The sequence below is a fragment of the Pteronotus mesoamericanus genome, unplaced genomic scaffold (assembly GCF_021234165.1).
Source record: "Pteronotus mesoamericanus isolate MK-2021 breed Mesoamerican mustached bat unplaced genomic scaffold, CSHL_Meso_final scaffold_582, whole genome shotgun sequence".
In the NCBI taxonomy this organism is placed as follows: Eukaryota; Metazoa; Chordata; class Mammalia; order Chiroptera; family Mormoopidae; genus Pteronotus; species Pteronotus mesoamericanus.
The window spans coordinates 425,475-447,758 of NW_026555323.1; the positions used below are offsets into that span (position 1 = coordinate 425,475).

At 47.5% G+C, this 22,284-nt stretch overlaps 1 protein-coding gene, 1 non-coding gene and 1 pseudogene across 2 annotated transcripts in view; 2 read left to right on the forward strand and 1 right to left on the reverse strand.

The window, feature by feature from the left end:
* The first annotated feature begins 7,603 nt into the window (after positions 1 to 7,603).
* LOC129061308 (small nucleolar RNA SNORA51) lies at positions 7,604 to 7,734 on the forward strand. Its single transcript, XR_008528139.1, has one exon. It is a non-coding gene; the product is annotated as a small nucleolar RNA SNORA51 (small nucleolar RNA).
* Positions 7,735 to 10,595: 2,861 nt separating this feature from the next.
* TUBGCP5 (tubulin gamma complex component 5) overlaps positions 10,596 to 22,284 on the forward strand; it is a 43,482-nt gene continuing 31,793 nt past the window's right edge. The window contains exons 1-3 of the mRNA XM_054561890.1: positions 10,596 to 10,749; positions 14,333 to 14,386; positions 14,479 to 14,587. Of these exons, the coding sequence (XP_054417865.1) occupies positions 10,604 to 10,749; positions 14,333 to 14,386; positions 14,479 to 14,587 (309 nt within the window). The 5' untranslated portion in view covers positions 10,596 to 10,603. The remainder of the gene's footprint in view (positions 10,750 to 14,332; positions 14,387 to 14,478; positions 14,588 to 22,284) is intronic.
* LOC129061224 (60S ribosomal protein L36a-like) lies at positions 14,950 to 15,260 on the reverse strand (annotated as a pseudogene).

The following is a 22,284-nucleotide window of genomic DNA, read 5'->3' on the forward strand; positions in this document are numbered from 1 at the left end:
ATACACCACACCGGGCCAGGCGCCTAGAGAGCGAGGAACACCTCGGGCGAGCAAATCTGCCCCCGGCTCTTCTCGGCCCTTTCCGCGCACCCCATCTCCCCGAGGCCCAAACCAGGGTTTCGTGCTTTCCGGGACCCTGGTCTCGCGAGCAGTGCGAGATTCGCGAAAGAGAACGGTGTCGGGTTCCAGCCCGAGCCTCCCGCCCCGGCCTCCCGCTCCGTCCTCAGGCGCCGGGCAGGGAAACGCGTACCACGTGGCTTGCCTGGGTGGTCCGACGGAGGCTGGCGGTCCTGGCCACGGGGGGCGGGGATCTCTCGGTGCCACAAAGCTGGAAACATTAAACATAAAAAAGACCCTGCCCGGGCGTCTGTGGAGCACCCTCGCGCCCATCCAAAGAGAGGGGCGGGGGGCGCCTGGCACGCTGATGCGCCTGACCCAGAGGGAGCCACCTCTGCGGACCGTCCCAGGGGCCGGAGGAAACGTGGTCGCTTTGGTGGCAGGGGCTGCGCGGCTGCAGCTGTGCTGGTGGCAGTAGCAGCGCCCGAGACCCCGAGATCGCGATGTGGAAAACCTGAGGAGAGAGAGCTGGCGGCGCCTGGCCTGCCGCCGCCAGCACCGCTCCCGGCTTCTGCCCCTCCCTCCCTTCAGGAGCCGCGCGGCGGGCGGGGCAGCCAGCCCTCCAACTGCGCGTGCGTGGGAACCCGGTGCATCCATCCGCGCAGCGAGCGCCCCCGCTGGTGAGGGACCGAGAGTCAACGCGCTAGGCAAGCGGACGAGCCCTTCCGTGCGGGACAGGCTCAGTCAAGGAAGGAAAGGTGGATGGAGAAAGGAAGGAGAAAAAAGGAAAGGAAGAAGAAAAGAAGGAAGGCTGACTAGATGGAAAAAGTTCGCGCTGGCAAGGCTGACCTAGCAAGATCAGAAGCTCTGTGACGGTTCTGTTCCTGAGACTGCCCTTGAGGGTGTGCCTGACACCGCCCCAAAAAGGATCTGACCTATGACCCCGAGATGGGATTGCCCGTGGCCTCCGAGCGGGGTTGCTCCCTCACGGGCTTCAGTCCTTGTGCAGGTGGAAAGGTGCGGCCTAAGTTCTGGGCCTGGGCCTCCCATTCTTTTCAGGGATCTGTGGCCGTGTTTGGCGAACACCATGTCTTTGTTTCTGGGTTTTCCTGAATGTTTGCCATTTGTAGGAAGCCTCTCGCCACGCTGAGAGACGCTTCCCAAACAAAAGAACAGAGGAACGAACATCTTCTCAGGGTGTTCGTCTTATCGGGGAAGCGTGTCCTAGAGGTCAGAGAAGGTGGTCGTAACACCAATTCCCACACACGCACACACATTTCCACAAATGCCAAACACCTCACACAGAACCACGACGGACGAGAGGAACGCCTCTTTGGGACGGTGTAATCGACTCTCCTGTGGACTTGATGGTAGACATTCCACTGATCCACTTCCGGTCGAGCTGCCTGTCTTAGCCTAACAGTGTTTCCTCTTCTGTTTCTTTCATTTTACCGGGAAGTCATTCCTGGGGTGGGCGAGAATTACTACTTGGAAAGTGCCCCCCCCCTTCTCACCGTTTCTCTGTAGTTTCTGTTTTTTGCACCCAGTCTGTAAGCCACTGAGACCTTGGGTTGGCATTCAGCGCATCGCCTTTATAGTTTAGAAAATGTTACCGGGAGCACATTAAAAACTGAACCCTCGGAGGCACCCTCCCTGGGCGGCCTTCACTGGAGTGGGCTGGCGCCCACCCCTCAGGAGGGTGGGGAACACCCAGAGGTCATGCAACGATCAGACGGATACAGGACCAAGACTTGATATTTTTTTATTTTTCCTGGTTTTTTTTTTAATTGATTTATTTTTATTTTTAAATGTAATAATTGTTTGAGTATTCTTTTTTAAAAAGACAGTTTATTTATTTATTTTTAGAGAGAGTGGAAAGGACAGAGAAGGAGAGGAAGAGACGCACTGATGTGTGAGAGAAATATCAATCAGTTGCCTTTTGCATGCCCCCAACCTGGAACCTGGCCTGCAACCCAGGCACGTGTCCTGATCAGGAATCAAACCGGTGACCTTTTCATTTGTAAACCAGTGCTCAGTCCACTGAGCCACACCATCCAGGGCTTATTGATTTTTTTAGAAAGAGGAAGAGAGAGAGAGAAACATCGATTTATTGTCCTACTTAGGCATTCCTTGGTTGATTCTTTTTAAAGATTTTATTTATGTATTTTTAGAGAGAGGGAAAGGGAGGGGGAAAGAGAAGGAGAGAAACATCAATGGGTGCTTGCCTCTCACACGACCCCCACTGGGAACCTGGCCACAATCCAGGCATGTACCCTGACTGGGAATCAAACCTGTAACTCTTTTCTTCACAGGCCGGCATACAATCCACTGAGCCACACCAGCCAGGACTGATTCCTTTTTCTTTTCTTTTTTTTTTTTTCTTCCATTGGTCCATTCTTCTCTATACCCTGCCCAGGGGTCACACATGCAAGCTTGAAGTATCAAGATGACGCTCTAACCAGCTTAGTTACCCAGCCAGGGCTCCAAGGCCTGATACTTAGTACCCTCTCGGGCCTCCCTGGAAGGCTTATGGCAGTGCCCTCCTGTTGAGAACTTGGAAACATTTTTGGAGGTGCACTAATGACTTGGGCCCATGAAGCACCATAGCTGTATCCACTTCACTCTCTGCTGCTTTCCTGTGTGGCCTGGGCCAGCCCTTACCAAAACAGAGTGGGACTTAGGAACACTTGGGTGGATGCTTCTGATGGCCGGGGCCTTCGGGGGACTGTGGCAGGGCCCTGGGCCCCTCCCAAGCAGGCTCTTTCTATCTCAGCCACTGGAGGGGGATGGAAAAGGGTGTGGAGGGTAACTTTTATACTATGGAGTAAGATAGTAGCCCAAGTCAACAGGGAGGCCCACAGGGGCACCCAATTCCACCTAGACGCTAGACATTGGATGTACATCCCAAAAATGTCTGTCCCCAGGACAGACCTGGGAGTCTAGGGTGGTCACCATGGTGTTGCCTGGGAACCGGTCTTTACTTTTTTTAACGATTTTATTTATTTATTTTTAGAGAGGGGAAGAGAGGGAGAGAAACATCAATGTGTGGTTGCATTTCACACGCCCCCTGCTGGGGGCCTGGCCAACAACCCAGACATGTGCCCTGACTGGGGATCGAACTGGCGGCCCTTTAGTTCACAGGACAGTGCTTGATCCACTGAGCTACACCAGCTACAGCAAGAACTGGTTTTTGAGGCATGCCACCACATTTCTTTTTTTTTTTTTTCCATTCCCACTGCACCTATTACCAATATATGTTTAAAAGAAAAAAAATATTTTCCATTCTTCAACAGCTCACATCACTCCCTCTTGCCCACATAACTCCTGACCCATTTCCTCAGGGCCAGTTCAAAACTGAGCCTGTTCAGTCATTTTGGCAGAAAACTGGTGCCAGGGATATAAGGGATGGAGGTTGGGCGATGGCGACAGTACAGTCCAGGTCCCACCCAAAGACAAGCCAGGTGGAGATTCACAGGGTTCCAAGGAAAGGCCTGGCGGCCTCACAATGACACACTCTAACTAACGTGGCCTCACAATGACACACTCTAACTAACGTGGCCCGTAGAGGAGAGAGGGGACATCTCATGGATCTGTGTCAAGCTGACCCCAGGACGGGGAGGCCAGGGAGGCCGCCTGGTGGGAAGTTTCCCCGTTCTCCCGTGTTGGGGGCGGGGCAAGCCTGCAGGGGTCCACGAACCTCAGGCCTTTGGGCAGAAATACTCTAGTTTGGGAAAGCCACGGAAATGCCCCGGACCCTGAGAAAGGCTACAAAGGGATACAATTTCACAAAGCACGGTGATCACAGACCACGGCAGTGGGGACCACACGTCCTGATGACGAAACGGCAAAATCCCACAGCAGGGAGAGAGAGTGATCTTTCAGGGAGTGACTCTGTCCCATCCCAACTTGATCCCAGCTGCGACAAAATGGGGCGTTTCACAGAGCAGCGGCCAACATCGGGGCAGGGGGCGTCACGTAAAAAAGCACTTAAAACGAGCAGCTAGAAGGGAATGGCGGGAAACTGCTCCAGGGCTCAGGAACCAAGGGCAATACTGGGGGCTGGGTGGACAGGTGCACGAGAAGCAGCACCAAATAAAGTCCCTGCTCAGCAGTTGGTGAGGGAAAGGAGGGTCAAGGAGGCACCGGAGGGAGCACGGACGGGAGTTCAAAGGCGAGTCGCTGGAGGCTCATAGGCGGAAAACGTGCGCGCGCACCGCACACAGTGATGGAACACAGCTCTGGACCCCAAATGGAAGAGGGGGTGGACAGCGGTGGATGTTTCTCACGGGAGCTTGCGGGGTGGAACAGCATGAAGGCAGCCGTCTCTGCACCACAAGGAAATAGGCCGCTAGAGGGCTCCTTCCGGCTTGGATGGGAAGGCAGGCTCCCAGAAGGGGCCAGTGGAATGTACAGATTTCCTCATATCGACAGTTGGCAAAGTGTTGGCAACCACGGTGTTGTCTTCTATAACCTGGAGTTCATCCTTGGGGGAGGAGCAGGTATTCATTGTTTCAAATTATTTGTTTATTTATTTTCAGAGAGAGGGGAGAGAGGGAGAAAGACGGTGAGAAACATCCATGTGTGCCCTGGCTGGTGTGGCTCGGTGGATTGAGTGCCGGCCTGAGAGCTAGGGGGTCGCTGCCTGGGTTGCGGGACAGGTCTCCAGAAGGGGGCGTGCGAGAGGCAACTACACGTTGAGGTTTCTCTCCCTCTCTTTCTCCTTCCCTCCCCCTCTGTCTAAAAAGAAATAAGTAAAATCTTGAAAGAAAGAAAGGAAGAAAGAAAGAAAGGAAGAAAGGAAGAAAGAAAGAAAGAAAGAAAGAAAGAAAGGAAGGAAGGAAGGAAGGAAGGAAGGAAGGAAGGAAGAAAGAAAGAAAGAAAGAAAGAAAGAAAGAAAGAAAGAAAGAGAGAGAGAAAGAGAGAGAGAAAGAGAGAGAGAGAAAGAGAGAGAGAGAGAAAGAAAGAGAAAGAGAGAAAGAAAGAGAGAAAGGAAGAGAGAGAGAGAAAGAGAGAGAGAAAGAGAGAGAGAGAAAGAGAGAGAGAGAGAAAGAAAGAGAAAGAGAGAAAGAAAGACAGAAAGGAAGAAAGAAAGAAAGGAAGGAAGAAAGGAAGAAAGAAAGAAAGAAAGGAAGGAAGGGAGAGAGAGAAAGAGAGAGAGAAAGAGAGAGAGAGAAAGAGAGAGAGAGAGAAAGAAAGAGAGAGAAAGAAAGAAAGAAAGAAAGAAAGAACCCATGTGTGAGAAACATTAACTGGTTGCCTCCTACACACTCCCAACTGTGGACCTGGTCAACAACCCTGGCATTTACCCTCATTGGGAATTGAACCTGCAACCTTTCGTTCGGCAGGCCAATGCTCAATCCACAGAGCCACACCAGCCAGGGTAGGGGGCAGGTATTGTTCGCAAAGGACCAGCCTTGCAGCCTTTGAGGATGTCTCTGCTCTTTGTAAAAGCCTATCCTGGAGAGACCACGGCCCTGAACGGGAAAAGGAGACTCAACACTGATCCCCCACCAACCATGACCACATGGGCCAGACCTGGGGCCTAAGCCTCCCCACACTGGGCTCTGCCCCAGGGAGGAGGTGGAAGACCCAGCAGTGATGGAACCATCAGTCCCCTGGTCGTGGAGGACTAATCTCTGTGAAGAGAGTCTGCATTCTCTTGACTGGTTCCGTTCGCTCATTATCACATTTGTGAGATTCACACAGGTTGCCTGCAGCAGTTCATTCATTTGTTTTCATTGCAGTGTACCATTCCACAGCATGCACACACAACTTATTCATCCATTCTCCTGAGGGCAGACATGAGCGCGGATTCCACTTTGGGGCTGGCTTGGGGTCCCTGGCCATTGGGGGAGGACCCGGAAGGGCTGGGCGGTCCCATGGGTCTCCCATCGTCTTTCTCTCCTCTCATCTCCTTCTGCTTTGGCACTTGGGGCTCCAGAGGTGGGGGCTGCTGCTGATTCTACTTCTTTCACTTGTGCATCGTGCTTGCTGCAACGGCTGCAGAGGGATTTCCAAAACATTTTGAAGTCTCTCTGTGGCACGGAAAGGCCAGCACAGGCCAGGGAGGCCTGGAGGAGCCTGCGTAGGTCCTGGTATTGGGAGCTCTATCCAAAAAGTTCTTAAATCCCCTTCCAAAGGGCAGTACTGGCCCAGGAAGCACAGAAAGACCTAGAAAGGGAACGCTGGGCTGGCCACAGTCCCTCACGAGTCCTGGTCATTGGCTGTACCTCCCAAAAACATTTTCAATTTCCCCTCCAGAGGAAGGCATTCCCTCAGGCTGACCATGGATGAAGGGAGGGCATTGCACCTGCCCCTAAGTTTGGAAGTCCCCTCCAGAAGCCAGAATGGACTTGGCTGGCCATGTAGCTCTGTGGTAGGCATCCCGAGATAGGCACTGTCCCACGTGTGGCACATTTAATAGAGACACCACTTAAATATTTCTAGGTCCCTAGCAGGGGGACATCGGACGGGCTGGACCAGCACCGTGGGGATGGAGCCTCTGGCTAGACTGCAGTCGTGCGTGGGGCCCAGTCTTGGCAAACGCTTCCAGAAAATTTGCCCAAGGGCCATTCTGAAGGGCTGCACCGGGCCAGGTCACCAAGGACAGATGGCAGTGTGCACGGCCTGTTTGTTGCCCTGTCTTCATATCTGCTTCACAAAAAATGTTTCAACGTCCCCTGCAGAGGGGTTGGCTAGCCAGGGCCAGCCTCAGAGGCCTACAGAGGGCATCTGGAGCCCAGTGGTGTTTTGAATGGGGCTCACTAATTAGAAGCATCTCTGAAAAATGTTTTCAACTCCCCTTCCAGAAAAGGGGACACCGGCCCAAGCCTACCTGGGAGGCCCAGGAGAGTAACCTAGTGCCTAGTGGGTCTGAGTCATTGGCAGCACCCTACAGAAAGTTTTCTTAAGTCTCCCTCTAGAGGCCAAAAGCAACCCACTGGATGGGAAAGTGGAGAAGATATGTGTAAGAATGTATGCGTGCTTTGATTTTTTAAAATATTTATTGATTTAAGAAAGAGGAAGGGGGGAGAATCATAGACACATTGATTTGTTGTTCCACTTATTGATGCATTCATTGGTTGCTTCTTGTCTGTGCCCTGACTGGGGATCGAACCCAGAACCTAGAGGTAGTGGAATGATGCTCTAACCAACTGAGGACCCGGCCAGGGCCATATTTTAATATTTGAAGATATACAATAAGCATTTAGACTACAGCTGTGGGGTGCTACAAATGTGAGCTGTATACACAAATTTGAGAGTTATAAACATGCAGATGATAGTTGAAACTGGAGAGTATGAATTCCTTTCCATAGAATCATTCCTACTGCTATAATTTTCTCCTTTTTATGGGATTTGTGCAATCGTGTGCAGTTTGTTTTACATAGTTGCTATGGTCTGAATGACTGTGTTCCTCCAAAATTCTTATGTTGAAATCCTAATGTCCAATGTGATGCTCTGAGGGGGTGGGGCACTTAGGCAGTGCTTAGGTCAAAAGGGTGGAGCCCTCATGAAAGAGATTAGTGCCCTTCTAATAGAGGCCCAAGGCCTCCCAGTACTCACCACAGGTTGTATTCTTACACCAGCTGTACAGAAAGAACAGGCAGAGTAAACCCACCCCATATGCACCTCAGCCCCGCCCTTTGTCCAGTCTGTAATGTGAATGTGGGGACATGGGGAAAGAATTAAAATGAAGGTAAATAAATAAATAAATAAATAAATAAGAGGCCCAAGTGAGCTCCCTCAGCTCTTTGCTCATGTGAGGATACAAGTCCGCTTCCAGTAAGAGGACCCTCTCCCAACCACACTGGCAACATGATCTTGATTCCCAGCCTCCAGAACCATGGATAATAAATTTCTGTGGCTTATAAGCCACCCAGTCTGTATATTTTGTTATAGCAGCCTGAATGGACCAAGACATTAGTATATTGACTATCTGTTTGTAAAACAAAAATCTTAACTTGCACAGCTGAAAGCGTCTTTTAAGAGTTTATTGAGCCATGTGCTAGCAAGAAAAAAAGACTAGGGCTGGGGGCATGAAGTCTAAATAACAAGAAAAACTAGGGAGAAAGGCAACATGTCAGCCTTCTTGGAGTTGATGGGCTTTTTCTTTTTCTTTTTTTATATTGAATTTATTTGAGTGACATTGGTCAAAAACAATTACATAGGTTGCAGACGTCCAATTCTGTAACACCTCATCTGTATATTGTACTGTGAGTTCACCACCCCAAGTCATGCCTCTTCCCTGCCCCCCATTTCCCTCTGGTAATCACCATACTGTTGTCAATGAATTTTTCTTAATCTTTTCTCATTTTTCACCCAGCTGCTCTACCTCTGCCTCTGTGACAGCTATGAGTCTGTTTCTATTTTCTTGGTTTGTTTATTTTGATCATTAGATTCCACATACGAGCGGGGGCCCCCCAAGAAATAGAATAATCTTCTGGAGGGCGGGCCCCTTGCAGTACAGCATTCCCCCCCCTCCCAGGTGAGTGTTCTAGGAACCCAATTGTTTCAGTGCACCAGCTGGCGTTGTTGTGAGAGGCTGTATTGGGCTTCAGTGAATTTTTTTGGAGGGTGTGGCACAGGGTCATGCCTATTTCATGATGGGTGACTTACAGGTGCACTGACCTACACCTCGCTGTGTTCAGCAGTTTCTGACCAAAAGCAGGTTGACCCTCATGGCCCACCTCTCTATTCACCGTATCACACCCGTAGCAACTTTTGTTTCCCCAAAACATTTTCTTGATGTGAAAGAGGTGAAACAAAAAACCATCAGAAGCACTAAAAGGCATCAAAATCAATGAGTTCAAACTGTTTTGAGCAGTGGAAAACATCTTGATAGGTGTACTGCATCAAATGGAGAGTGCCTTGAAGGTGACTGAAGTGTAAATATGTAAGAATACACAATTTTTTATAAATAAGTTCCTGTTTTGGAGGGCTCCCTCCTCGTATAAGTGAAATCGTATGGTGTTTGCCTTTCTCTGACTGGCTTATTTCACCTAGCTGAATACTCTCCAGGTCCATCCATGCTGTCACAATAGGTAAGTAATATTTCCTTCTTTTTAACAGCTGAGTAGTCTTCTACTGTGTAAATGTTCCACAGCTTTTCTATCCACTCATCTACTGATGGGCACTTGGGCTGCTTCCAAATCTTAGCTAATGTTAATAACACTGCAATGAACACAGGGGTGCAAGTATTCTTTCAAAGTAGTGTTTCAGGTTTCTTTGGATAAATTCCCAAAGTGGAATGGCTGGGTCACAAGACAGTTCAATTTTTAATTGCTTGAGGAAATTTCATACTCCTTTCCATAGTGGCTGCACCAGTCTGCATTCCCGCCAACAGTGCACAAGGGTTCCCCTTTCTCCACATCCTCGCCAGCACTGGGTGTTTGCCGATATATTGATGATGGCCATTCTGACAGATGTGAAGTCGTACCTCATTGTGGTTTTAATTTGCATTTCCCTGATGATTAGTGAGGTTGAGCATCGTTTCGTGTCTGTCGCCCCCTGGTGGGCTCTTTCTATACATCAAGTACAAGTACTGGAAAATTGTGAGTTGTTTTGAAAGAATTTACATTGGCTACAAATAACGCGGGGGGAGGTGAAGCAGGGCTCTTCTATGATAGCACAATTTAAAGAAGAAAGATTTACTACTTTTGACTGGTTACAGAGTCAGCAAGTCCATGCACATGTGGGATGCGGTGGCCCATCTGGTGGTGCTGATTCAGCGCTCTGGCCCACGTTCAGGAACGTGAGCAGTCTTTTGTCAGCTGGCTCACAGCTACTATTACCTGGTGAATAATTCCCGTCTCTTCTCTCACTATCCAGGTGCTGTAATTTAACTTAGAACGTTACGTTACTACAGGAATGCGATGTAATAAACCACAAAAACCTAGAAGATCCCTAAAAGAAAAATAAATAAATAAAGAAGTCTATGTAATAGGTTTCAGAGTAGTTAAGAGCAATAGTTAACAGAAACAGCTTAGACGCAGTTTTATTATGAACAAAGAGAGCCGTTTGGTCGCCGAGGTTTAGCAAGTCCTCCGGCCACAAGTCCCTGAGAGCAGCCGGCGCACCGCCCAGCTCGCGGGGCCGACGAGCCGCTATGCTGACATCCGCTGCAGTGCGGACCAGGCAGCGTGGCCTGTGCAGACAGACAGGGGCACTGAGAGATCATAAGAGGTCACCTCCAGAAGGACAAACAAGCTTCGAGAAGGACAGACAACTGCCATGTTCCGGTACCTGAAGAGGCAGGTACAAATAGGAACACTGAATGACAACTAACCGGCTGCTCTCAAAACATCAGAAGTTAAAAATCATCAACCAAGGTTTTAATCCGGTGAAGATAACCGTCTATCTCTCCGAGGACGTTCCTCAACTCACCCTGAGATGACTGAGAACGTACACCAGCCCCGCGCCTCTGCGCGGCGGGACCGCGAGTTCTCGCGAAAGCTGCTTCCGCCTTCCCCCACGCGCAACGCGGTGGAGGCGCGAACTCTCGCGAGAGCGGAGCAGCGAACACTTGGCGCGCGGAAGGCGGAGAAACATGGCGCGGCCGGGGCCGTCCTGGAGCCGGCTGGACCGACAGCAGGAGCGCGATGTGCGCGAGCTCGTGCGCCATGTGGCAGGCCTCCGGGACGAGGCGGACCCCAACTTCCAGCTCTGCTTGAACTTCATCTGGTCCAACTTCAGGTGTGGGGCGCGGCGCTGGGCGGGGCCAGGAAGGTGTCTGACGGGGTCGGCCCGGCCTCGCCCGGTGTCCTGGTGCTCGGTGGTACACGCCTGCGGAGACGGGCTCTGGGTCGTGCAAGCCTGAGGCTGCACGGTGGCCGACCCCGCCGCACTGAGCGCCGTGCACAACGCAGCACGCGCTTTTGAACAGATGGGCCAGTGAGGTTTAGGGCAAAGTAATGGTCACGCCCAGTTTAAAACGGTGTTCGCAGGGCGCCTTGGCCCGGCTCGGGTCGCTCGGGACCGCTCACTCTCGGGTCTCCTTTTTCCCGGGAGGGCTGAGCGGGACACGTGGGTAACTTCCCTGTCGCGGACTGCCGCCCACTGCCCGCACTCCAGCCCGGACGTCAGTCCCACCATGGAGGTCTGTTTGGTTCATTTCTCATCCGAGCATCAGGAACAGTTCCTGCCGTGTAGTAACTAAGTCACCCCAATACAACCTCTTGTACAATTCTGAGATTTACGTAGTTTAGATACTTAGGTGAAGTTGGAGCTCCTATTTTTATTTATGGACGATGTGAATTAGTACTGTTACGATCATGACCCGTAATGGAGTTTTACTACTAAAAGAAAACCGGTGTTAATACTCTACATGTTTAGTTTCAGTAGAAATGTTCTTGAATACAAAACAGCTTTTCAAATTAAGTAATCTTGCATTTCATCCTTAAATGATCATACATAAAGTGCCTACTTGGTTTACAAAAGACTAGCCAATGAGGTAAAACCCCGCCAAATTTCTGAAATAATAAACTCAGTTATTAAGTGTAATATATAAATATTACAATGTGTGAATAGGTCAAATAAAACACTTTTTCTACAGATTGAATTATTTTTCCTTGATAAGATTTCCTTTTAAGATTTTCTTTATTTATTTTTAGAAAGAGGGGAAGGGAGGGAGACGTAGAGGGAAACGTCTATGGCTGCCTCTCGAGCGTCCCCTACTGGGAACTTGGCCCACAACACAGACATGTGCCCTGACTGGGAATCAAACCAGCGATCCAATCCACTGAGCCACACCAACCAGGGCCTAAGATTTTGTTTTTATTTTTTTCTTTAATTGACTTCACTGGGGTGCCATTGGTTAAGAAAATTACATGTTTCAGGTGTACAGTTCTACAATACAATTCTATAATCATCTGCATATTGTGTGTTCACCACCCCAGGTAAAGTCTCCTTCCATCTCCATTTGTCCCCCGTACCCTCTTCTACCTCCACCATTATTTTCATTTTTCAATTACAGTTGACATTCAATACTATTTTATATTACTTTTCAGTGTACAGCCTAGTGGTTAGATATTTATGTCATTTAAGAAGTGATTTTCCTATAAGTGTAGCACCCATCTGGCACTGTGCTGTTATTAACATATTATTGACTGTATTCCCTGTGCTGTACTTTACATCCCTGTGACTATTTTATAACTATCAATTTGGGCTTCTTAATCCCTTTCATCTTTTTCACCTGGTCCCCCCAACGCCCTCCCCTCTGGCAAACATCACTTTGTTCTCTGTGTCTGCAGGTTTGTTTCTGTGTTGTTCATTTTGCTCTTTAGATTACACATATTCGTGAAATCATACGGTATTTGTCTTACTCTGCCTGACTTTTTCACTTCGCATGCTACCTCCTAGGTCCATCGCTGTTCTCACAGTGGTAAGATTTCATTAAAAAAAAAAAAATATTGATTTTTTTTAGAGAGAGAGGAAAGGGGAGAGAGAGAAACGTCAGTTTGTTATTCCACTTCTTTATGCATTCATTGTTTACTTCTTGTATGGGCCCTGATCAGAGATTGAACCTGCAACCTTGGCGTATCAGGAAGATGTTCTAACAACTGAGCTCCCCAGCCAGGGCAAGATTTCATTCTCTTTTTTATGGCTGAGTCATATTCCATTGTACCTGTGTATCACATCTTTTTTCTTAAATCATCTATTCATGGGCACTTGGGTTGCTTCCATAACTTGGCTATTGTAAAGACAGTGACAAGGACAAAAATTTAAATGCTCTACCCCAAATAATTTTTCTATTAATCTTTCTAAATACCAGTAAGTGGATGTACATCATTTTAGAGTTAGGAAAGACATTAGAAATTACCATCTCCTTTTCCACATTGAGAAACTAAAAAAATTATAATAGCGTTCCACTCAGCCATTTAGAAGACAGAATTAATGTTATTTGGTAGTGTAATTTACTTCTTTTAAGTAAAGATTGTTGGCTTTGATACTAAAAAATGAAAAACAAGAGTCATTCTGCTACATTGTAATTTTATGAACCTTTAATCCATCAAAACAATGAACACTTTGTTTGCTTTTTTAAAGATTGTGGCCGTGTTGCAGGCCTTAGAAATTCAGAGGTAGGTGAAATATAGTCTTTGTCCTTAAGGAAGAGAGAAACAAAAGTTAATCACATATGATACAAAATAGGAGTTCCTAACACAAGGGCCTGAAGATGTAATTCAGGTATTATGAATTTGGACAAGAAAAAATTTACACCAACATCTAACTAAAAAGTAACATTTCTTTAATTATGAATGAAAGCTACAAGCAATATTTCCTTACCCGTGAGTGTGTCACCAGTAGAAATGACACATTTAATGTCATATTATAGTTGTTGCAGATATTGCTAAATATTGTTTGTCACTTTAATGTTAGTTGCACACCCACTGCAAGACCTTGCTATTTAATAAAGAAATGTCTTGCCCTGGCTGGCGGGGCTCAGCTGGTTGGAGAGTCATGCCACACACCAGAAGGTTGGTGTGTTCCATCCCCCATCAAGTTGCAGGTTCAATTCCCGGTCGGGGTGCATACGAGAGGCAACCAATCGGTGTGTGTGTACATGTCCTCTCTCCCTAAAAGCAATGAAAAAATGTCCTCGGTTAAGCACTAAAAAAAAGGAAATATCTCATTATATCACAGACTTTCAGAAACACTTCACAACTGTATTTCAGGATATTCGGTTACCTTTGTATATTTCATTTTATGATTTAAAAAACATTGAGCCCTGGCTGGTGTGGCTCAGTGGATTGAGCACCGGTCTGTGAACCAAAGGGACCTCAGCTTGATTCCCAGGCAGGGCATATGCCCAGGTAGCAGGCCAAACCCCTGGTTGGGGGCATGCAAGAGGCAACCGACTTTTGTTTGTCTCCCCCTCTTTCTCTCTCCCCTCCCCTCTCTCTGAAAATAAATAAAATCTTGAAAAAAAAAACATTCTGAGAAGGGGTCCCAAATCTTCCCTAGGCATCACTATGGCATAAAAAGATTAGGAACCCAGTACAGGATGCAGTGTGCTGGGCTCAGGCACAGGGCATTATGGGAAGACAAAGGAGCCAGAGGACCGGGTTGGGTGGCGCAGGAGGACCTGTGTCTTGCTGGAAGGGTGCCCGTGCACTCTCAGGTGCAGTGGTCGTCCCTGGATGGTGGAGGGGATACAGTGAGAGGCGTGCACTCCTGAGTATCCCCGAGTGTAGCGTGTGTCGGGAACAGGGAGTGCGGCGATACCAGTCTGCTTAGCGAGGCGACAAGGTTGCTATGAGAATTGCATTTTATCTTCTAGATTTCATCGTTTCTTGGACGTCAACAGTCACAAAGTAGAAAAGACGATAGAAGGGTAAGTCAGTTTTATACGTATGCCTATATGTATAGATCTTTTTCTTCATACAGCTCTATGACTGTCCGCTGATTTTTTAAAATATATTTCAGAATTTATGAAAAATTTATCATTCATTCTGACCTCAGTAAAGCTGCTAGTTGGAAGAGATTAACTGAGGAATTTCTAAATGCGTCCCTTCCAAGCACAAAGGAGATAAAGGTAGGCTTTGCATTGTGAGATCTCTGACGTGTATGTTAACCATTTGCAATCTGATCATTGTCAACTTGTTTCTGCTAATCAAATACTCACTCTTTTAGTGTTGTTCACTGGCTAGAGCCGAATATCCTGGAAAACAACGCACGTATTGCCATGGGGCCCGGTGTGGCTCAGGCTTGAGGTGAATGCAAAAGCTCTTGGTTAATCACCTCAGCCCCCACCTACTATGAAAATTGAGATCAGAGATTGGCACACATAACAGCACTCTCTGGCAACCTTTTTTTTTTTCTTTTTTCTTTTTTTTTTTTTTTGAGTGAGCATATCCTCAAGATATTATCGTCACATGATAAAACAAAAAATGAAGCTTACCACTGGATCACGTGGCCCTTTCTCTTCTTATCTCCTCCCAGTTCAAAATACTTGCATCTCTTAATAGCCAACATTCTCTTAGATCTGCAGTGGGGCTCAGCACATTCAAGCCTCAGCACAGTTTTCTTTGTAGTGTTAGCCTTTTTTCGGCAAATCAGCTTAGGCTGCGCACCATAGCCGCTCTGCTTCCTGTCATAATGCTGCTTTCTCTGTGCGTACAGAGAAATCTTATACTGTGTTACTTGGTTGGTTGATGCTCGCTGCACTTCTTACAGAAAATCCAGTGGGTTTTAGGAACAGTCACCATGTTTGCAAGAGCGCTAACAGCACGGGGGAAAAAAAGCTGTCTGGCTATCTTAAGTCTTTTTTTTTTTTTCCTTAATTTTTGTTTTATTTTACTTTATTTTATTTTTAGAGAGAGAGGATGGGAGGGAGAAAGTGGAGGAGAGAAACATCAATTTGTAGCTGAACCGGCGACCTTTAGGTTTGTGGGAGGGCGCTCAACCAACTGAGCCACACTGGCCAGGGCCAGCTTAAGTCCTTTAATGCAACGGTCCGCAACCTTTTTGGCACCAAGGACTGGTTTCATGGAAGACAGTTTTTCCACGGGTGGGGGCGATGGTTTCAGAATGATTCAAGTGCATTACATCCAAACTCGCCTTCTGCTGTGTGGCCCGGTTCCTAACACGTGTGGACCGATGCCAGTCCATGGCCCGGAGTTTGGGGACCGTGTTTTAAATGGCTTCTCAGCACTTGGTAGTAAGAACTACCTGTGTAATGCTCTCTAGATGCCAGGTGCTGTTGTAAGCACTTTCAGATTCAGTCGTGGGTCCCCAAGGCCACCCTTAGGCTCAATGATTCTCTAGAAGGATCTACAAAACTTTACAAAAGCTGCTCTCTTCCCTGTTACAGTTTACTACAGTGAAAGGATACAGATTAAAAATGAGCAAAGGGAAACAGTGCCCAGGGTGAGGGCCAGGAGGCACCAGGCACCAGCCTTTCAATGTTCCTTCCCAGCGGAGTCACAGGGGAATGCCTTTAGTTCGCCCAGTGACAATGTGTGACAGCGCACACAGAGTGCCACGAACCAGCGAAGCTCCCCGGCGCTTCGGGTGCTCAGGGCTTTTGTTGGGGTCAGTCACATGGATGTACAGTGCCCATGTGGCCGATCCTGCCGCTTGGTCTCCAGCCCCACAGAGGTTAAGCCGAGGACCTCGGGCATACGAAAGAAGGGCGCACGGCCACCGCAAGTCACATTGGTAGCGTGAACGGTCTGGTGTGCGGCCCCAAACCTCTAGCACGCACAAACCCTCTCTCTGCAGGGTACCCCAGGGGCTTGGGAACCAGTCCCATGCCACTCTTGAAGACCTTTCAGGCGTGCCCAGTTGGGGCAGCCAGGCCTCTGAGGTAACTGGTTTGGTCTTTCCAGTGACCTCCGTTACTTATTGCTAGGCTTTCCCTCTGTTTAGCAGGGCTGTCCAGCCCGTGGCCCGTGAGTCATATGTGGCCCAGGATGGCTGAGAATGCGGTCCAACACAAAATCGTAAATGTAATTAAAAACTTTTTTTTTTTTTTTTTTTTTTTTGCGCTCATCAGTTTTTGTTAGTGTCTTTGTGTTTAATGTGTGGCCCAAGACACCTTCTTCTTCCAGTATGGCCCAGAGACGCCAACATGTTGGACACCCTTTGCACTCTACACTGTGGGAACGGGTGGCCTAAGGAAGGGAGCGTTAGACGGCTTCAGGAAGGGCTGGGAAGGTACTTCTGGAGAAGAGAGAGCTGCGGTCTCTGAGTCTGTGCCATGCGGGGAGACATGCTCCCTGAGACATTTCGTGTAGCGTTCTGGGCAGCCTGTGGAATTTAATACACAGGTCCTGTGACACCATGATATTGTTAATGAAAATAATGGCAAATGTTTTAGAGCGCTCAGTACATGCCAGGTGCTTTGAGAGCCCCAGCCGCCACATTCAGTAGATGCTGTTACTCCTCCCATTGGGGGAAGGCAAAGGCCTTAAGCTCAGTGTCATCTAGGCCACTGTTGTACAGTGAGCGTCACTTCTGACTTGACTTTGACTCTGGGATTGCCACCTCCGGTCGTTTCTCTGTGCACCCTGAGCTGCTGGGCCCCGTGAGCGCAGAGGAGCTGCGTCCCGGGCTCTGCTGTGTGTGCCCTGCGTGCTGCTCCTGCGACGCCCTTCCCCTCCTCCCTGTCGAACCACCCCACCCTTTGATGTTATTCCCAGGTGTGGTCTCTATACATATCATGTATTTCACTTGTTTTTTATGTTGTCATTTCCTTTCTCTCCCCCCCCCTTTTTTTTTAAATCCTCATCTGAGTACATGCTTATTGATTTTAGAGAGGGTGAAGGGAGGGAGAGAGAGAGGGAGAGAAACATCATGTAAGACAGAAACATCAATTGGTTTCCTCTAACACACACCCCTACTGGGAACCAAACCCACAATCTAGGCATGTGACTTGACTGGGAATCGAACCTGCGACCTTTTGATCTATAGAACAGTGTTCCAAACAACAGGGCCACACTGGCCAGGATTCCTGTCTCTCCCTCAAACATGTGAGTTTTACCAGTGTAGGGCTCTACCTCTGATTTGTTCTTAGGTACCTTGAAAGGGTAAACAATACATATTTGCTGAAGAAATAAATCTCTGTTCCCTGACTGGTGTGCCTAGTGGGTTGGGTGTTGTTCTCAAACCAAAAGGTCTCAGGCTCCTGGTCAGGGCACATGCTTAGGTTGCAGGTTCGGTCCCAGGTCGGGGTGCATATGAAAGGCAACCAGTCGATGTTTCTCTGTCACATCAATGTTAAGAGGGAAAGCTGTGCCAGAACTGGTTGCCCTTTCCTCCCTTGCTGCGGCGTCCTCGACACTCCTGTTGTGGTGTAACGATAGCTTCATAGTTTTTTCAGCTTTATTTACAGGCCATAAATACACACACACACACACACACACACGCCATATATACAATTTACCTGCCATAAAATCCGCCCACTGTGAATGCACAGGTCACTGAATTTTAGTAAATTGCAGTCATGCAACAACGGTCCCGTGTTAGAGCACTTTCCGTCACCCCGGAAGTTCCCCCCAGGCCCATGTGCAGTCAGCGCCCGTTCCCACGGCAGCGCCGGACAACTGCTGATGTGCTTGCTGTAGTTCTGAATGTGCCTTTCTGGGCAGTTCATAAATGAGACCATATAATACGCAGTTTTTGTGCCTTCTTCTTTCAAGATGTTTTTGACATTCGCCCACATTGTAGTACGTGTCCAAATTCTATTCCCTTTGAATGCTGAAGAGTGTCCCCTTGTGCGGATACGCCACATTTTGCTTATTCACATGTGGATGACGTTTGTTTGGATTGTTGTCAGTGTTGGGTTAGTATGAATCATGAACTCGCTCCTACAAGCAAACTTTTGTGGACATAAGTTTTCATTCTTGGGTAGGTTTCTAGAGGTAGAATGGCTGACTTAGATGGCCAGCTTATGTTTAACCTTTTAAAAAACCTCCAAGTTCTTTCCCAAAGTGGCTCTCATTTTCTATTCCCACCAGCGATGTCTAAGGGTTCCCGTTTCTCCACATTCTTGCCAACACTTCTTATTGCCTTTTGGATTGTAGAGATCCTAGAGAGTATGTAGTCATATCTCATTGTGGTTTTCGTTTACATTTCCCTAGTGACTAATGTTGTTGAGCGTTTCTTTGTGTGTGATTTACCCACTCGTATGGCTTCTGTGATGCCCATTCAAGTCTTCATCCATTTTTTCATTGGATTCCTTGTCTTCTTACTGAGTCATCACAGTTGTTTATATATTCCTCTACAAGTTCATCGGAAAAATGGTTGACAAATATTTTCCTCCAGTTCCTATTTTATCGTCTCAGTTTTACATTTTTTTTTTATTGATTGATTTTAGAGGGGTGGTAGGGGAGAGAAGTGTGGTTCCACTTATTCCTGCACTCATTGGTTGCTTCTTGTATGTGCCCTGACTGGAGATCAAACCAGCACATCTGGTATATCTGGGTGACGCTCTAACCAGCCGAGCTACCCAGCCAGGGCATCTTCTCATTTTGTTAAAGCTCAAAAGTTTTTTATTTTAACAAAGCTTGATTCATCAGTTTCGTTTTGTTTTGTTTTTTTCCCTTGACTCCAGCTTTTGCATGTTTAAAACCTCTTTGTCTGATTCAGAGCTGTCCAGAATCTTCTCCGGTGGTGGATTCTTCTAGCAATTTTAACGCTTTGCATTTAGATCTGGGATCCATTTTGAGTTAATTGTCGTTTATGTTTTGAGGGCAGGATCTAAGTTAACCTTGTTTGATCTATGAATATCCAGTTGTCCCATCACCATGTGTTGAAAGACCTTTTTTTTTTAAAGGATCTTATTTTTTTATTTTTAGAGAGAGGGAAGGGAGGGAGAAAGAGAGGGAGAAAAACATCGATGTGCCAGAGATATACCAGTCAGTTGCCTCTCGCATACCCCCATCTGGGGACCTAAAACCCAGGCATGTGCCCTGACCGGGAATCGAACTGGTGATATTTAGGTTCATGGGCCAGCCCTCAATCCACTGAGCCACACCAACCAGGACTGATCTTCTACTCTTTCTTAGGTAAGTCCCTTTAGCATTTCATGTAATAATGGTGATGGTGAACTTCTTTACTTTTATCTTGTCTGGCAAGCACTTTATCTGCCGTTCGATTCTAAAGGATAGCTTTGCTGGATAGAGTAATCTAGGTTGCAGGTCCTTGCTTTTTGTGACTTTGAATACTTCTTGCCAGTCCCTCTAGCCTGGAAAGCTTCTTTTGAGAAATCAGCTGATAGCAACTTCCTTGTAGGTAACTCTCTGCTTTTCTCTTGCCACTTTTTAGATTCTCCCTTTTTCTTTAACCTTTGGGATTTTAATTTTATCATGTGTCTTGGTGTGGTCCTCTTTGGGTCCATCTTGTTTGGGACTCTCTGTGCTTCCTGGACTTGGCATGTCTATTTCCTTCAGCAAATTAGGAAAGTTTTCTTTCATTATTTTTTCAAATAGGTTTCCAACTTCTTGCTCTTTCCCTTCTCCTCCTGGCACCCCTATGATTCAAATGTTGGCATGTTTGAAGTTGTCCCACAGGCACCTAACCCCATCCTCGCTTTTTTTAATTCTTTTTCCTTCTTGCTGTGTTCTGATGGAATGTTTTTTTTTCCTCCTTATGTTCCAAATCATTGATTTGATTCTCAGCTTCATCCCCTGCACTGTTTATTCCCTGTAAATTTTTCTTTATGTCACTTAGTGTAGCCTTCATTTCTGCCTGCGTCTTGTTTATGTTGTTCAAATACCCAGGGAGTCCCCGCAGCATCCTGATAAGCAGCGCTTTGAACTCTGCCTCTGACGGATTGCTTAGCTCCATTTCGTTTAGCTCTTTTTCTGGAGTTCTGTTCTATTTTTCACTTGGGCCATGTTTCTTTGTCTCCTTGTTGTGGCAGCCTCCCTGCGTTTCTTTCTATGTATTAGGTAGCGCGGCTTTGACTCCTACTGTAGAAAAGCGCACCCTTAGGTTGGATGGGGCGGGGCCTTCGCTGATGGGGGGCGGGGGCGGCCTGTGCTAATCTGGTTGATGGAGTCTCAGATATGTGAGGGCTCAGAAAAGGGCCCTTGGCCACTGCCTGGCCTCTGGAGTTTTGTCCGGGAGGGAGCTGTCCCCCGGCACTCTCCTGACGCCGGCCCTTCCGTTCCTCCCCGTATGCCACTGGTGCCCTTCCAGCTGCTGCCCTGCTGCTGGAGCCCAGACGAGGGAGTCTGCGGAAGTCCTAACTCCGTTGCAGACCCTTCAAGAGGAGACGCCTGGGAAACCTGCAGTTTCTTCTGCTGCCTCAAACCCCACTGATTTTTACAGCCAAAGTTCTGGGGACTTATCTCTCTGGCACTGGAGCCCTGGGCTGAGTGGTCTGGTGTGGGACTGGGACCCGTTGCTCCCGAGGTATCCCTCCCAATTTTTACCCACCACATGTGGCCGTGGGACCACCTGTTCTGCCTCTTCGCATGTCCGCCCCTCCTGTCCATGCGGATGAATGTGACTTCTTTAATTCCTTGGTTGTTGGACTTCCATGCAGCTTGATTTTCTGACGATCCTGGGCGATAGTTGTTTTGTAGTTTAGTTGTAATTTTTGCTGTGGTTGTGCGAGGAGGGAGCTAAGGGTGCCTAGGCCTCCGTCTTTACCAGGAGTGTCAAGCATTTTTAAGCACGTGAGAAATAAGGCTGCAAAAAGGTCAGCTCCTTGCAGCCTTATTAGTGATATATTACTTTCTTGTTTCCAGGAGAGTTTAGCAACTGTCTGCTCTGTCCCTAGCATCATACTAAGTGGTAGGAATACAGAATAAAGAAGACATGGCATCACCAAAGAACGACGATGCTTGACCCTGGGAGACGCAGGAAGGACCACAGACGAGGGGGGAGAACGAACTTGTCTTTCGGCGTCTGACTTCCCTCACCTTCCCTGCAGCATAGTTTATGACATTTAGCATATTTGGGGTGTTTTTATTTTTTGGTAAATTTTTATGGGTAATTTAAAAAATACAATTCACATTTTAAAAAAAATATATAAAGAATAGTAAAAGGAACTCCTGTGCTCCATTGCCTCAGATCTTTCAGTTGGTGTCTAATCTGGAACAGTTCCTCGGCCTTCCTTCTTCTTGACCTTGACATCCTGAATTACACCGGCCAGTTATTTGGTGGCGTGTCCCTTAATTTTTTGTCAGACGATTCCTCATTACAATTTAGGTAATGCATTTTTGACAGGTCCCTTATGTGTACACATTTGAACTATAAAAGTGGTTTAGAGTGCTACATATATACAGTGGAATGCTACTTCACCAAAAAAAAAAAAAAAAGAAAAGAAAAAGAAAAGAAAGAATGAAATCTTAGTATTTAGCACACACGGAAGGACTTAGAGAGTGTTACGCTAAGTGAAGTACCTCAGGCAGAGAAAGACAAATATCTTACGATTTCACCTATGTGTGGCCCAAAGATAAACAAGCGAAACAGAAACAGACTCATAGACACAGAGAACGGAGTGCGGTTGCCAGAGGGGAGGGAGGTTGGAGTGAAAAAAGGGGAAGGGATTGAGAAGTACAGATTGGAAGTTACAAAACTGTCACAGGTCCCTGATGGTTGTAGCTCAGTTCGTGGGGCGTCCCCCCTCAAAGTGAGAGGTCACTGGTTCAGTCCCCTCTCTCTAAAAACTAAAGATATGGTCACAAGGATGTTCAAGTACAGCATAGAAAATACAGTCAATACTACTGTAATAAATACAATGCCAGGTGAGCACTTGAAATATCAGGGGAACAGTTG